General features: G+C 51.3%; 1 protein-coding gene across 1 annotated transcript in view; it reads left to right on the top strand.

Annotated features, from left to right (window-relative positions):
* LOC137301363 (T-cell surface glycoprotein CD3 delta chain-like) overlaps positions 1-16,513 on the top strand; it is a 68,962-nt gene that overhangs the window by 39,937 nt on the left and 12,512 nt on the right. The window contains exon 2 of the mRNA XM_067970816.1: positions 10,187-10,207. Coding sequence (XP_067826917.1) covers positions 10,187-10,207 — 21 coding nt within the window. The remainder of the gene's footprint in view (positions 1-10,186; positions 10,208-16,513) is intronic.

The following is a 16,513-nucleotide window of genomic DNA, read 5'->3' as shown; positions in this document are numbered from 1 at the left end:
CGAACACTGAGTCTAGACCCCCCTCAGATCTCGAACACTGAATCTAGACCCCCCTCAGATCTCGAACACTGAATCTAGACCCCCCTCAGATCTCGAACACTGAGTCTAGACCCCCCTCAGATCTCGAACACTGAATCTAGACACCCCTCAGATCTCGAACACTGAGTCTAGACACCCCTCAGATCTCGAACACTGAGTCTAAACCCCCGTCAGACCTTGAACACTGAGTCTAGACTCTGGTCAGACCTCGAACACTGAGTCTAGACCCCTGTCAGACCTCAAACACCGAGTCTAGACACCCCTCAGACCTCGAACACTGAGTCTAGACTCGAGTCAGACCTCGAACACTGAGTCTAGACTCTGGTCAGATCTCGAAGACTGAGTCCATACCCCCCTCAGACCTCGAACACTGAGTCTAGACCCCTGTCAGACCTCAAACACTGAGTCTAGACACCCCTCAGACCTCGAACACTGAGTCTAGACTCTGGTCAGACCTTGAACACTGAGTCTGGACTCTGGTCAGACCTCAAACACTGAGTCCATACCCCCCTCAGACCTCAAACACTGAGTCTAGACCCTCATCAGACCTCAAACACTGAGTCTAGACTCTGGTCAGACCTCGAACCATCATTTTCACCATCATTTTATCTGGGAGTCCGTTCCGTCTGTCAATCACTCCTTGTGCGAACAATTTCCTGATATTAGTCCTAAATTTGCCTTTTACGAGTTTAAACCTGTCTCCTTGTCCCACTCTCTAATTTAGTAATTTTCCAGATTTAGCGGTTCGATTATGTCCCTCCGTTAACCCGTTCCAATACAATCGCGCAGAAAGAAGCTTTTATACCAACACATTAAGCAGTGAAGGTACCAGAGGCAACGAAAGCCTCCGAGAACTGGGGAAAGGAGAGATTGAAGGTGTGACCAGTCGGTGTGACGGCTGTGTGACTGGTGGAGCTCCCCTCTCAGGAGTAACTTGGCATCGTGTCAGTCCCAGTGTGACCCCGCTCCCTGCGAGCTGCACTCGATGATGTTTTTGGTTCGTAGATCTGTGAGTCTGTGGTAAGGTGAAGACAGACTGCACTCCTCCAGACTCTGCACTGACATAACCCCAAACCCAGCTTCTGAGCTCCACCATTGCATTCCGTCTGAGCGCAGGGCGGGACGGAGAGCTGCTTCAACACACTGAGACATCAATCAGGCACCACACCAGCCAGACATTCAGGAGGGAGAGGGTTAAGAGCTTCCCTGTTGTAGGTGTAAGCATGTCTCGGTGAGAGCACACTCGCCTCGGAGTCAGAATGGCCGTGGGTTCGAGCCCCCACTCCAGAGACTTGAGCACAAAATCCAGGCCGACACTCCCAGTGCAGTACTGAGGGAGCGCCGCACTGTCGGAGGGTCAGTACTGAGGGAGCGCCGCACTGTCGGAGGGTCAGTACTGAGGGAGCGCCGCACTGTCGGAGGGTCAGTACTGAGGGAGCGCCGCACTGTCGGAGGGTCAGTACTGAGGGAGCGCCGCACTGTCGGAGGGTCAGTACTGAGGGAGCGCCGCACTGTCGGAGGGTCAGTACTGAGGGAGCGCCGCACTGTCGGAGGGTCAGTACTGAGGGAGTGCTGCACTGTCGGAGGGTCAGTGCTGAGGGAGCGCTGCACTGTCGGAGGGTCAGTACTGAGGGAGCGCCGCACTGTCGGAGGGTCAGTACTGAGGGAGTGCCTCACTGTCGGAGGGTCAGTACTGAGGGAGCGCCGCACTGTCGGAGGGTCAGTACTGAGGGAGCGCCGCACTGTCGGAGGGTCAGTACTGAGGGAGCGCCGCACTGTCGGAGGGTCAGTACTGAGGGAGCGCCGCACTGTCGGAGGGTCAGTACTGAGGGAGCGCCGCACTGTCGGAGGGTCAGTACTGAGGGAGCGCCGCACTGTCGGAGGGTCAGTACTGAGGGAGTGCTGCACTGTCGGAGGGTCAGTGCTGAGGGAGCGCTGCACTGTCGGAGGGTCAGTACTGAGGGAGCGCCGCACTGTCGGAGGGTCAGTACTGAGGGAGTGCCTCACTGTCGGAGGGTCAGTACTGAGGGAGCACAGCACTGTCGGAGGGTCAGTACTGAGGGAGTGTCGCACTGTCGGAGGGTCAGTACTGAGGGAGCGCTGCACTGTCGGAGGGTCAGTACTGAGGGAGCGCTGCACTGTCGGAGGGTCAGTACTGAGGGAGCGCCGCACTGTCGGAGGGTCAGTACTGAGGGAGCGCTGCACTGTCGGAGGGTCAGTACTGAGGGAGCGCCGCACTGTCAGAGGGTCAGTACTGAGGGAGCGCTGCACTGTCGGAGGGTCAGTACTGAGGGAGCGCCGCACTGTCGGAGGGTCAGTACTGAGGGAGCGCCGCACTGTCGGAGGGTCAGTACTGAGGGAGCACTGCACTGTCGGAGGGTCAGTTCTGAGGGAGCACAGCACTGTCGGAGGGTCTGTACTGAGGGAGCGCTGCACTGTCAGAGGGGAAGAGGGGCAGGGGAGAGGAGGTTTGGGGGAGACGAGGGGTTGAGGAGGGGGAGGAGAGCTGTGTGTTCCCACCCACCTTTGGTCTGAGCTGATTTGACTGATGTGGGTTAGAATCACACAGAGAAATTAGTGCAGAACAAGATAGAAAAACACAGGCATGGTTTAAACAACAAGTCTCGAAGTGATGATGGGACGATATCGCTGATTTATAATTTAAGGGTCCTCTCAATGGGTCATTGGGGAGATTCCTGGGCCTGTCGCTGTCAATATTTGGGTTCCTTTCTCCTCTCCGAGTCCGGAGAAGCCCAGGACTAGACCCCAATAACATGCTGTGTCCCGGGTGATTGGAGACAGGCTGCCCACACGGGAGAGCTGCTTATAGTGCCCCATAACTCATAGGAACAGGAGGAGGCCATTCAGCCCCTCGGGCCGTTCCACCATTCAATTAGATCATGGCTCATCTGCATCTCAACTCCATTTTCCCCCTTTGCTCCCTATCCCTGATACCCAACAAAAATCTATCGATCTCAGTCTTGAAAACTCCAATTAACCCCCCCCAGCGTCCGCAGTTTTTTGGGGGAGAGAGTTCCAGATTTCCACTCCCCTTTGTGTGATGAAGTGCTTCCTGACATCACTCCTGAACGGCCGAGCTCTAATTTTAAGGTTCTGCCCCCTTGTTCTGGACTCCGCCCACCAGAGGAAATAGTTTCTCTCTATCGACCCTATCAATTTCTTTCATCATCTTAAACACCTCAATTAGATCACCCCTTAATCTTTATACTCGAGGGAATATAAGCCCAGTCTATGAAACCTGTCCTCATAATTTAACCCGGTTTCATTCTGGTGAATCTGGGCTGCACTCCCTCCAAGGCCCTTCCAGAGGGGCGGGGCCCAGAACTGAACACAGTTTCTCCAGATGGGGTCTGACCAGGGCTCTGCACAGCTGGAGCATCATTTCCTCCCCTTTTTACTCCAGACCCCTCACGTCCAGCCGATGCCTGTTTATAACCAGTGATATCGGACCCCCTCCCAGGGAGAGGCCTCAGCCCCTCGCTCCTGAGCTGCTACTTTCTCCTCTGAGGCTGGTGACTTGGTGTGTGGAGCATCACAGACCCAAACCCCTGGGCACAGCAAGTTTTAGCTACGATGACATTGTAAACCACAGCAGTGGTTTCACCAATATAATCGACTGTTAGCGCACAGAAACAGGCTGTTTTAAATCTGTAGCAACCAAAGAGGGGGCTGTATCCCAGGAGAATCTGTATCCCAGGAGGATCTGTATCCCAGGAGAATCTGTATCCCAGGGGAATCTGTATCCCAGGTAGAATCTGTATCCCAGGAGGATCTGTATCCCAGGGGAATCTGTATCCCAGGAGGATCTGTATCCCAGGGGAATCTGTATCCCAGGTAGAATCTGTATCCCAGGTAGAATCTGTATCCCAGGAGGATCTGTATCCCAGGGGAATCTGTATCCCAGGTAGAATCTGTATCCCAGGTAGAATCTGTATCCCAGGGGAATCTGTATCCCAGGTAGAATAGCCAGGCCCCAACTCTCCATGACTGTGAATGTTTTATGGAAAGAGACATCAAGTTGAGATGTTCTGGCTCAGACCCCAGTCAGTGAATGGCGAGGCCAGGTCTGTGTTACTGTGAACCAGCTCACTCCTGGAGTCCAGGTCTGTGTTACTGTGAACCAGCTCACTCCTGGAGTCCAGGTCTGTGTTACTGTGAACCAGCTCACTCCTGGAGTCCAGGTCTGTGTTACTGTGAACCAGCTCACTCCTGGAGTCCAGGTCTGTGTTACTGTGAACCAGCTCACTCCTGGAGTCCAGGTCTGTGTTACTGTGAACCAGCTCACTCCTGGAGTCCAGGTCTGTGTTACTGTGAACCAGCTCACTCCTGGAGTCCAGGTCTGTGCTACTGTGAACCAGCTCACTCCTGGAGTCCAGGTCTGTGTAACTGTGAACCAGGTCACTCCTGGAGTCCAGGTCTGTGTTACTGTGAACCAGCTCACTCCTGGAGTCCAGGTCTGTGTTACTGTGAACCAGCTCACTCCTGGAGTCCAGGTCTGTGTTACTGTGAACCAGCTCACTCCTGGAGTCCAGGTCTGTGTTACTGTGAACCAGCTCACTCCTGGAGTCCAGGTCCCTGTTACTGTGAACCAGCTCTCTCCTGGAGTCCAGGTCTGTGTTACTGTGAACCAGCTCACTCCTGGAGTCCAGGTCTCTGTACACTGTGAACCAGCTCACTCCTGGAGTCCAGGTCTGTGTTACTGTGAACCAGCTCTCTCCTGGAGTCCAGGTCTGTGTTACTGTGAACCAGCTCACTCCTGGAGTCCAGGTCTGTGTTACTGTGAACCAGCTCACTCCTGGAGTCCAGGTCTCTGTTACTGTGAACCAGCTCACTCCTGGAGTCCAGGTCTGTGTTACTGTGAACCAGCTCTCTCCTGGAGTCCAGGTCTGTGTTACTGTGAACCAGCTCACTCCTGGAGTCCAGGTCTGTGTTACTGTGAACCAGCTCACTCCTGGAGTCCAGGTCTCTGTTACTGTGAACCAGCTCACTCCTGGAGTCCAGGTCTGTGTTACTGTGAACCAGCTCTCTCCTGGAGTCCAGGTCTGTGTTACTGTGAACCAGCTCACTCCTGGAGTCCAGGTCTGTGTTACTGTGAACCAGCTCACTCCTGGAGTCCAGGTCTGTGTTACTGTGAACCAGGTCACTCCTGGAGTCCAGGTCTGTGTTACTGTGAACCAGCTCACTCCTGGAGTCCAGGTCTGTGTTACTGTGAACCAGCTCACTCCTGGAGTCCAGGTCCCTGTTACTGTGAACCAGCTCACTCCTGGAGTCCAGGTCTGTGTTACTGTGAACCAGCTCACTCCTGGAGTCCAGGTCTCTGTATACTGTGAACCAGCTCACTCCTGGAGTCCAGGTCTCTGTTACTGTGAACCAGCTCACTCCTGGAGTCCAGGTCTGTGTTACTGTGAACCAGCTCACTCCTGGAGTCCAGGTCCCTGTTACTGTGAACCAGCTCTCTCCTGGAGTCCAGGTCTGTGTTACTGTGAACCAGCTCACTCCTGGAGTCCAGGTCTGTGTTACTGTGAACCAGCTCACTCCTGGAGTCCAGGTCCCTGTTACTGTGAACCAGCTCACTCCTGGAGTCCAGGTCTGTGTTACTGTGAACGAGCTCACTCCTGGAGTCCAGGTTTCTGTTACAGTGAACCAGGTCACTCCTGGAGTCCAGGACCCTGTTACTGTGAGCCAGCTCACTCCTGGAGTCCAGGTCTCTGTATACTGTGAACCAGCTCACTCCTGGAGTCCAGGTCTCTGTTACTGTGAACCAGCTCACTCCTGGAGTCCAGGTCTGTGTTACTGTGAACCAGCTCACTCCTGGAGTCCAGGTCTCTGTATACTGTGAACCAGGTCAGTCCTGGAGTCCAGGTCTCTGTATACTGTGAACCAGCTCACTCCTGGAGTCCAGGTCTGTGATACTGTGAACCAGCTCACTCCAGGAGTCCAGGTCTGTGTTACTGTGAACCAGCTCACTCCTGGAGTCCAGGTCTGTGATACTGTGAACCAGGTCACTCCTGGAGTCCAGGTCTGTGTTACTGTGAACCAGCTCACTCCTGGAGTCCAGGTCTGTGTTACTGTGAACCAGCTCACTCCTGGAGTCCAGGTCTGTGTTACTGTGAACCAGCTTACTCCTGGAGTCCAGGTCTGTGTTACTGTGAACCAGCTCACTCCTGGAGTCCAGGTCTGTGTTACTGTGAACCAGCTTACTCCTGGAGTCCAGGTGCTGTTACTGTGAACCAGGTCACTCCTGGAGACCCGGTCCCTGTTACTGTGAACCAGCTCACTCCTGTAGTCCAGGTCTGTGTTACTGTGAACCAGCTCACTCCTGGAGTCCAGGTCTGTGTTACTGTGAACCAGCTCACTCCTGGAGTCCAGGTCTCTGTTACTGTGAACCAGCTCACTCCTGGAGTTCAGGTCTCTGTATACTGTGAACCAGGTCACACCTGGAGTCCAGGTCTCTGTTACTGTGAACCAGGTCACACCTGCAATCCAGGTCCCTGTTACTGTGAGCCAGCTCACTCCTGGAGTCCAGGTCTCTGTTACTGTGAACCAGCTCACTCCTGGAGTTCAGGTCTGTGTTACTGTGAACCAGCTCACTCCTGGAGTCCAGGTCTCTGTATACTGTGAACCAGGTCACTCCTGGAGTCCAGGTCTCTGTATACTGTGAACCAGCTCACTCCTGGAGTCCAGGTCTCTGTATACTGTGAACCATCTCATTCCTGGAGTCCAGGTCTGTGTTACTGTGAACCAGCTCACTCCTGGAGTCCAGGTCTGTGTTACTGTGAACCAGCTCACTCCTGGAATCCAGGTCTGTGTTACTGTGAACCAGCTCACTCCTGGAGTCCAGGTCTGTGTTACTGTGAACCAGCTCACTCCTGGAGTCCAGGTCTGTGTTACTGTGAACCAGCTCACTCCTGGAGTCCAGGTCTGTGTTACTGTGAACCAGGTCACTCCTGGAGTCCAGGTCCCTGTTACTGTGAAACAGCTCACTCCTGGAGTCCAGGTCTGTGTTACTGTGAACCAGCTCACTCCTGGAGTCCAGGTCTGTGTTACTGTGAAGCAGCTCACTCCTGGAGTCCAGGTCTCTGTATACTGTGAACCAGCTCACTCCTGGAATCCAGGTCTCTGTATACTGTGAACCAGGTCACTCCTGGAGTCCAGGTCTGTGTTAATGTGAACCAGCTCACTCCTGGAGTACAGTTCTGTGTTACTGTGAACCAGCTCACTCCTGGAGTCCAGGTCTCTGTATACTGTGAACCAGGTCGCTCCTGGAGTCCAGGCCTGTGTTACTGTGAACCAGCTCACTCCTGGAGTCCAGGTCTGTGTTACTGTGAACCAGCTTACTCCTGGAGTCCAGGTGCTGTTACTGTGAACCAGGTCACTCCTGGAGTCCCGGTCCCTGTTACTGTGAACCAGCTCACTCCTGGAGTCCAGGTCTGTGTTACTGTGAACCAGCTCACTCCTGGAGTCCAGGTCTCTGTATACTGTGAACCAGCTCACTCCTGGAGTCCAGGTCTGTGTTACTGTGAACCAGGTCATGCCTGGAGTCCAGGTCCCTGTTACTGTGAACCAGCTCACTCCTGGAGTCCAGGTCTCTGTTACTGTGAACCAGCTCACTCCTGGAGTCCAGGTCTGTGTTACTGTGAACCAGCTCACTCCTGGAGTCCAGGTCTCTGTATACTGTGAACCAGGTCATTCCTGGAGTCCAGGCCTGTGTTACTGTGAATAAGCTCACTCCTGGAGTCCAGGTCTGTGTTACTCTGAACCAGCACACTCCTGGAGTCCAGGTCTCTGTATACTGTGAACCAGGTCACTCCTGGAGTCCAGGTCTGTGTTACTGTGAACCAGCACACTCCTGGAGTCCAGGTCTGTGTTACTCTGAACCAGCACACTCCTGGAGTCCAGGTCTCTGTATACTGTGAACCAGGTCATTCCTGGAGTCCAGGTCTGTGTTACTGTGAACCAGCTCACTCCTGGAGTCCAGGTCTGTGTTACTGTGAACCAGCTCACTCCTGGAGTCCAGGTCTCTGTTACTGTAAACCAGCTCACTCCTGGAGTTCAGGTCTCTGTATACTGTGAACCAGGTCACACCTGGAGTCCAGGTCTCTGTTACTGTGAACCAGGTCACACCTGCAATCCAGGTCCCTGTTACTGTGAGCCAGCTCACTCCTGGAGTCCAGGTCTCTGTATACTGTGAACCAGCTCACTCCTGGAGTCCAGGTCTCTGTTACTGTGAACCAGCTCACTCCTGGAGTTCAGGTCTGTGTTACTGTGAACCAGCTCACTCCTGGAGTCCAGGTCTCTGTATACTGTGAACCAGGTCACTCCTGGAGTCCAGGTCTCTGTATACTGTGAACCAGTTCACTCCTGGAGTCCAGGTCTCTGTATACTGTGAACCATCTCATTCCTGGAGTCCAGGTCTGTGTTACTGTGAACCAGCTCACTCCTGGAGTCCAGGTCTGTGTTACTGTGAACCAGCTCACTCCTGGAGTCCAGGTCTGTGTTACTGTGAACCAGCTCACTCCTGGAGTCCAGGTCTGTGTTACTGTGAACCAGCTCACTCCTGGAGTCCAGGTCTCTGTATACTGTGAACCAGCTCACTCCTGGAATCCAGGTCTCTGTATACTGTGAACCAGCTCACTCCTGGAGTCCAGGTCCCTGTTACTGTGAACCAGCTCACTCCTGGAGTCCAGGTCTGTGTTACGGTGAACCAGCTCACTCCTGGAGTCCAGGTCTCTGTTACTGTGAACCAGCTCACTCCTGGAGTCCAGGTCTGTGTTACTGTGAACCAGGTCACTCCTGGAGTCCACGTTCCTGTTACTGTGAACCAGCTCACTCCTGGCGTCCAGGTCTGTGTTACTGTGAACCAGCTCACTCCTGGAGTCCAGGTCTCTGTATACTGTGAACCATCTCATTCCTGGAGTCCAGGTCTGTGTTACTGTGAACCAGCTCACTCCTGGAGTCCAGGTCTGTGTTACTGTGAACCAGCTCACTCCTGGAGTCCAGGTCTGTGTTACTGTGAACCAGCTCACTCCTGGAGTCCAGGTCTGTGTTACTGTGAACCAGCTCACTCCTGGAGTCCAGGTCTCTGTATACTGTGAACCAGCTCACTCCTGGAATCCAGGTCTCTGTATACTGTGAACCAGCTCACTCCTGGAGTCCAGGTCCCTGTTACTGTGAACCAGCTCACTCCTGGAGTCCAGGTCTGTGTTACGGTGAACCAGCTCACTCCTGGAGTCCAGGTCTCTGTTACTGTGAACCAGCTCACTCCTGGAGTCCAGGTCTGTGTTACTGTGAACCAGGTCACTCCTGGAGTCCACGTTCCTGTTACTGTGAACCAGCTCACTCCTGGCGTCCAGGTCTGTGTTACTGTGAACCAGCTCACTCCTGGAGTCCAGGTCTCTGTTACTGTTAACCAGCTCACTCCTGGAGTCCAGGTCTCTGTATACTGTGAACCAGCTCACTCCTGGAGTCCAGGTCTCTGTATACTGTGAACCATCTCATTCCTGGAGTCCAGGTGCTGTTACTGTGAACCAGGTCACTCCTGGAGACCTGGTCCCTGTTACTGTGAACCAGGTCACTCCTGGAATCCAGGTCCCTGTTACTGTGAACCAGCTCACTCCTGGAGTCCAGGTCTGTGTTACTGTGAACCAGCTCACTCCTGGAGTCCAGGTCTGTGTTACTGTGAACCAGCTCACTCCTGGAGTCCAGGTCTGTGTTACTGTGAACCAGCTCACTCCTGGAGTCCAGGTCTGTGTTACTGTGAACCAGCTCACTCCTGGAGTCCAGGTCTCTGTTACTGTGAACCAGCTCACTCCTGGAGTCCAGATCTCTGGATACTGTGAACCAGGTCACTCCTGGAGTCCAGGCCTGTGTTACTGTGAACCAGCTCACTCCTGGAGTCCAGGTCTGTGTTACTGTGAACCAGCTTACTCCTGGAGTCCAGGTGCTGTTACTGTGAACCAGGTCACTCCTGGAATCCAGGTCCCTGTTACTGTGAACCAGCTCACTCCTGGAATCCAGGTCCCTGTTACTGTGAACCAGCTCTCTCCTGGAGTCCAGTTCTGTGTTACTGTGAACCAGCTCACTCCTGGAGTCTGGGATTGACGATTTTTTTTCTTTTTCTTTCCAGGAGCTGTTACTGCGGATGTCGGTGAGTTTTCATTTTATACAACAACCGATCACAGGCCTCTCTCCATTAAAGGCCATCCTCACTTACGGGTAACATCTGTCTCATTAGTGTTGTAAAAACATCAGACAGATAGAGACAGAAAGACAGAGTGAGAGAGACAAAGAGAGAGAGAGAGACAGAGACAGAGAGACGGAGAGAGAGAATCAGAGACAGAGAGAGACAGACAGAGAGAGAGACAGAGAGAGACAGGAAGGGAGACAGAGAGAAAGACAGACAGAAAGGGAGACAGAGAGAGACAGGGAGACAGACAGATAGAGAGAGTGAGAGACAGAAAGAGAGAGAGAGAGAAGAGAAAAAGATAGAGACAGACAGAGAAGGACAGAGAGAAACAGAGAAAGGGAGAGACAGAGACAGAGACAAACATACAGACAGACAGAGTGAGACAGAGAGACGGAGAGAGAAACTAGAGAGACAGAGCGAGTGAGACGGAGACAGAGACATGGAGAGACAGAGAGAGAGTCAGAGACAAAGAGAAATAGAGAGACAGACAGACAGAGACAAAGAGAGACAGAGAGAGTTACACACACACACAGACAGGGAGAGACAGAGAGAGAGAGACACACAGAGACACAGAGAGAGACACAGAGAGACAGAGACAGAGAGAGACAGAAACAGAGCGAGAGACAGAGACAAATCGAGAGACAGAGAGTGAGACGGAGAAAGAGAGAGAGAGACAGACAGAGTGCAAGAGACAGAGAGAGTGAGAGACGGAGTGAGAGAGACAGAGAAAGAGAGAGAGACAGAGAGTGAGACGGAGAAAGAGAGAGAGAGACAGACAGAGTGCAAGAGACAGAGAGAGTGAGAGACGGAGTGAGAGAGACAGAGAAAGAGAGAGAGACAGAGAGTGAGACGGAGAAAGAGAGAGAGAGACAGACAGAGCGCAAGAGATAGAGAGAGTGAGAGACAGAGTGAGAGAGAGAGACAGAGAGATAGGGAGAGAGAGAGACAGAGAGACAGATAGAGACAGAAATTGTAAACTGGAGACTAAAGGTTTATAAAACAAAATCCCAGGTTCCTCATTTACCTCCATGATGTGGCGATGTTATTAGTTATTAATAGTTATATTAGTTACTAAATTAATTTTAATCAAAGTAAAGAATGATTTTCCTTAGCCCGGTCTATCCCAACCCTCTCCCATCCCCCATCTCCTGTCCTAATGTCTCCATCTTTGGCTCGGTGTCAATTTTTATCTGATTTTTGCTCTTGTGAAGTGCCTCGGGAGGTTTCACTGCGTTAAAGGAGCAGGTGGAATCCAAGCAGTTGTGTTAGTCGCTCAAGATGGAGTTTCACGGCGGAGATGGGGGAAAATTGCGATCAGGCTGTGAGGAGAGTGAATGGCGAGGCCAGGTCTGTGTTACTGTGAACCAGCTCACTCCTGGAGTCCAGGTCTGTGTTACTGTGAACCAGCTCACTCCTGGAGTCCAGGTCTGTGTTACTGTGAACCAGCTCACTCCTGGAGTCCAGGTCTGTGTTACTGTGAACCAGCTCACTTCTGGAGTCCAGGTCTGTGTTACTGTGAACCAGCTCACTCCTGGAGTCCAGGTCTGTGTTACTGTGAACCAGCTCACTCCTGGAGTCCAGGTCTGTGTTACTGTGAACCAGCTCACTCCTGGAGTCCAGGTCTGTGTTACTGTGAACCAGCTCACTCCTGGAGTCCAGGTCTGTGTTACTGTGAACCAGCACACTCCTGGAGTCCAGGTCTGTGTTACTGTGAACCAGCTCACTCCTGGAGTCCAGGTCTGTGTTACTGTGAACCAGGTCACTCCTGGAGTCCAGGTCTGTGTTACTGTGAACCAGCTCACTCCTGGAGTCCAGGTCTGTGTTACTGTGAACCAGCTCACTCCTGGAGTCCAGGTCTGTGTTACTGTGAACCAGCTCACTCCTGGAGTCCAGGTCTGTGTTACTGTGAACCAGCACACTCCTGGAGTCCAGGTCTGTGTTACTGTGAACCAGCTCACTCCTGGAGTCCAGGTCTGTGTTACTGTGAACCAGCTCACTCCTGGAGTCCAGGTCTGTGTTACTGTGAACCAGCTCACTCCTGGAGTCCAGGTCTGTGTTACTGTGAACCAGCTCACTCCTGGAGTCCAGGTCTGTGTTCATAGAATCATAGAATCATAGAAGTTACAACATGGAAACAGGCCCTTCGGCCCAACATGTCCATGTCGCCCAGTTTATACCACTAAGCTAGTCCCAATTGCCTGCACTTGGCCCATATCCCTCGATACCCATCTTCCCCATGTAACTGTCCAAATGCTTTTTAAAAGACAAAATTGTACCCGCCTCTACTACTGCCTCTGGCAGCTCGTTCCAGACACTCACCACCCTTTGAGTGAAAAAATTGCCCCTCTGGATCCTTTTGTATCTCTCCCCTCTCACCTTAAATCTGTGCCCCCTCGTTATAGACTCCCCTACCTTTGGGAAAAGATTTTGACTATCGACCTTATCTATGCCCCTCATTATTTTATAGACTTCTATAAGATCACCCCTTAACCTCCTACTCTCCAGGGAATAAAGTCCCAGTCTGTCTAACCTCTCCCTGTAAGTCAAACCATCAAGTCCCGGTAGCATCCTAGTAAATCTTTTCTGCACTCTTTCTAGTTTAATAATATCCTTTCTATAATAGGGTGACCAGAACTGTACACAGTACTCCAAGTGTGGCCTCACCAATGCCCTGTACAACTTCAACAAGACATCCCAACTCCTGCATTCAATGTTCTGACCAATGAAACCAAGCATGCTGAATGCCTTCTTCACCACCCTATCCACCTGTGACTCCACTTTCAAGGAGCTATGAATCTGTACTCCCAGATCTCTTTGTTCTATAACTCTCCCCAACGCCCTACCATTAACGGAGTAGGTCCTGGCCCGATTCGATCTACCAAAATGCATCACCTCACATTTATCTAAATTAAACTCCATCTGCCATTCATCGGCCCACTGGCCCAATTTATCAAGATCCCGTTGCAATCCTAGATAACCTTCTTCACTGTCCACAATGCCACCAATCTTGGTGTCATCTGCAAACTTACTAACCATGCCTCCTAAATTCTCATCCAAATCATTAATATAAATAACAAATAACAGCGGACCCAGCACCGATCCCTGAGGCACACCGCTGGACACAGGCCTCCAGTTTGAAAAACAACCCTCGACAATCACCCTCTGTCTTCTGTCGTCAAGCCAATTTTGTATCCAATTGGCTACCTCACCTTGGATCCCATGAGATTTAACCTTATGTAACAACCTACCATGCGGTACCTTGTCAAATGCTTTGCTGAAGTCCATGTAGACCACGTCTACTGCACAGCCCTCATCTATCTTCTTGGTTACCCCTTCAAAAAACTCAATCAAATTCGTGAGACATGATTTTCCTCTCACAAAACCATGCTGACTGTTCCTAATTAGTCCCTGCCTCTCCAAATGCCTGTAGATTCTGTCCCTCACAATACCCTCTAACAACTTACCCACTACAGATGTCAGGCTCACTGGTCTGTAGTTCCCAGGCTTTTCCCTGCCGCCCTTCTTAAACAAAGGCACAACATTTGCTACCCTCCAATCTTCAGGCACCTCACCTGTAGCGGTGGATGATTCAAATATCTCTGCTAGGGGACCCGCAATTTCCTCCCTAACCTCCCATAACGTCCTGGGATACATTTCATCAGGTCCCGGAGATTTATCTACCTTGATGCGCGTTAAGACTTCCAGCACCTCCCTCTCTGTAATATGTACACTCCTCAAGACATCACTATTTATTTCCCCAAGTTCCCTAACATCCATGCCTTTCTCAACCGTAAATACCGATGTGAAATATTCATTCAGGATCTCACCCATCTCTTGTGGTTCCGCACATAGATGACCTTGTTGATCCTTAAGAGGCCCTACTCTCTCCCTAGTTACCCTTTTGCCCTTTATGTATTTGTAGAAGCTCTTTGGATTCACCTTTGCCTGATCTGCCAAAGCAATCTCATATCCCCTTTTTGCCCTCCTGATTTCTCTCTTAACTCTACTCCGGCAATCTCTATACTCTTCAAGGGATCCACTTGATCCCAGCTGCCTATGCATGTCATATGCCTCCTTCTTATTTTTGACTAGTGCCTCAATCTCCCGAGTCATCCAAGGTTCCCTACTTCTACCAGCCTTGCCCTTCACTTTATAAGGAATGTGCTTACCCTGAACCCTGGTTAACACACTTTTGAAAGCCTCCCACTTACCAGACGTCCCTTTGCCTGCCAACAGACTCTCCCAATCAACTTCTGAAAGTTCCTGTCTAATACCATCAAAATTGGCCTTTCCCCAATTTAGAATTTTAACTTTTGGGCCAGACCTATCCTTCTCCATAGCTATCTTAAAACTAATGGAATTATGATCACTGGTCCCAAAGTGATCCCTCACTAACACTTCTGTCACCTGCCCTTCCTTATTTCCCAAGAGGAGGTCAAGTTTTGCCCCCTCTCTAGTCGGGCCATCCACATACTGAATGAGAAATTCCTCCTGAATACACTCAACAAATTTCTCTCCATCCAAGCCCCTAATGCTATGGCTGTCCCAGTCAATGTTGGGAAAGTTAAAGTCCCCTACTATTACCACCCTATTTTTCTTGCAGCTGTCTGTAATCTCCTTACATATTTGCTCCTCAATTTCCCATTGACTATTTGGGGGTCTGTAGTACAATCCTATCAAAGTGATCTCTCCCTTCTTATTTTTCAGTTCTACCCATATGGACTCAGTGGGCGAACCCTCGGATATATCCCCTCTCACTACTGCCGTGATGTTCTCCCTAATCAAGAACGCAACTCCCCCTCCTCTCTTACCTCCTGCTCTATCTTTCCTATAGCATCTGTACCCTGAACCAGCTCACTCCTGGAGTCCAGGTCTGTGTTACTGTGAACCAGCTCACTCCTGGAGTCCAGGTCTGTGTTACTGTGAACCAGCACACTCCTGGAGTCCAGGTCTGTGTTACTGTGAACCAGCTCACTCCTGGAGTCCAGGTCTGTGTTACTGTGAACCAGGTCACTCCTGGAGTCCAGGTCTGTGTTACTGTGAACCAGCTCACTCCTGGAGTCCAGGTCTGTGTTACTGTGAACCAGCTCACTCCTGGAGTCCAGGTCTGTGTTACTGTGAACCAGCTCACTCCTGGAGTCCAGGTCCCTGTTACTGTGAACCAGCTCACTCCTGGAGTCTGGGTTTGACGATTTTTTTTCTTTTTCTTTCCAGGAGCTGTTACTGCGGATGTCAGTAAGTTTTCATTTTATACAACAACCGATCACAGGCCTCTCTCCATTAAAGGCCATCCTCACTTACGGGTAACATCTGTCTCATTAGTGTTGTAAAAACATCAGATGTCTCCGGCTTCAAATCACTTCTGCCGACGGTAAACAGCAATCGCTGCATCACCGCGCCCAGTCACCAATCTCCCAGTCAGCCCAATTCCATTCACAACCAATCTTTGCTTTCTCCAGTTTAGCCAATTTTCAGAAGCTGACCTAGAATCATAGAATCATAGAAGTTTACAACATGGAAACAGGCCCTTCGGCCCAACATGTCCATGTTGTCCAGTTTATACCACTAAGCTAGTCCCAATTGCCTGCACTTGGCCCACATCCCTCTATACCCATCTTACCCATGTAACTGTCCAAATGCTTTTTAAAAGACAAAATTGTACCCGCCTCTACTACTGCCTCTGGCAGCTCGTTCCAGACACTCACCACCCTTTGAGTGAAAAAATTGCCCCTCTGGACCCTTTTGTATCTCTCCCCTCTCACCTTAAATCTATGTCCCCTCGTTATAGACTCCCCTACCTCCGATTGACCTTCTCCCTTATGAATTAATCACATGTGTGGCAGAGATTAGAAACCCTTACAAATAATCTCAATCTCTCACCGTCACAAACCCTGCTCATTTCCAAAAGTACCACAGTAAAATATCACACTCATAAATCCACACCGATCTCCTCTCCCCATCCCATCCCTATCCTGGGGTCTCATTGTCCAGAGAGAGAGAGAGAGACAGAGACAGACACAGAGACAGAGAGAGAGACAGAGAGAGAGAGAGAGAGACATGGGAGAGAGAGAGAGAGAGAGACAGGGAGAGACAGAGACAGAGAGAAATAGAGAGAGACAGACAGGCAGCGACAGAGAGCGAGAGGGAGACAGAGAGAGAAGGAGACAGACATAGAGATAGAGGCAGAGAGAGAGGGGGACAGAGAGACAGACAGAGAGATACAAACAGAGAGAGACAGAGACAGAGCGGAAGAGAGACAGAGAGAGA

This window comes from Heptranchias perlo, chromosome 33, assembly GCF_035084215.1.
Source record: "Heptranchias perlo isolate sHepPer1 chromosome 33, sHepPer1.hap1, whole genome shotgun sequence".
Taxonomy (NCBI): Eukaryota; Metazoa; Chordata; class Chondrichthyes; order Hexanchiformes; family Hexanchidae; genus Heptranchias; species Heptranchias perlo.
Note: the sequence above shows the minus strand (reverse complement) of the source record. Positions and strands in the feature narration are given on the sequence as shown.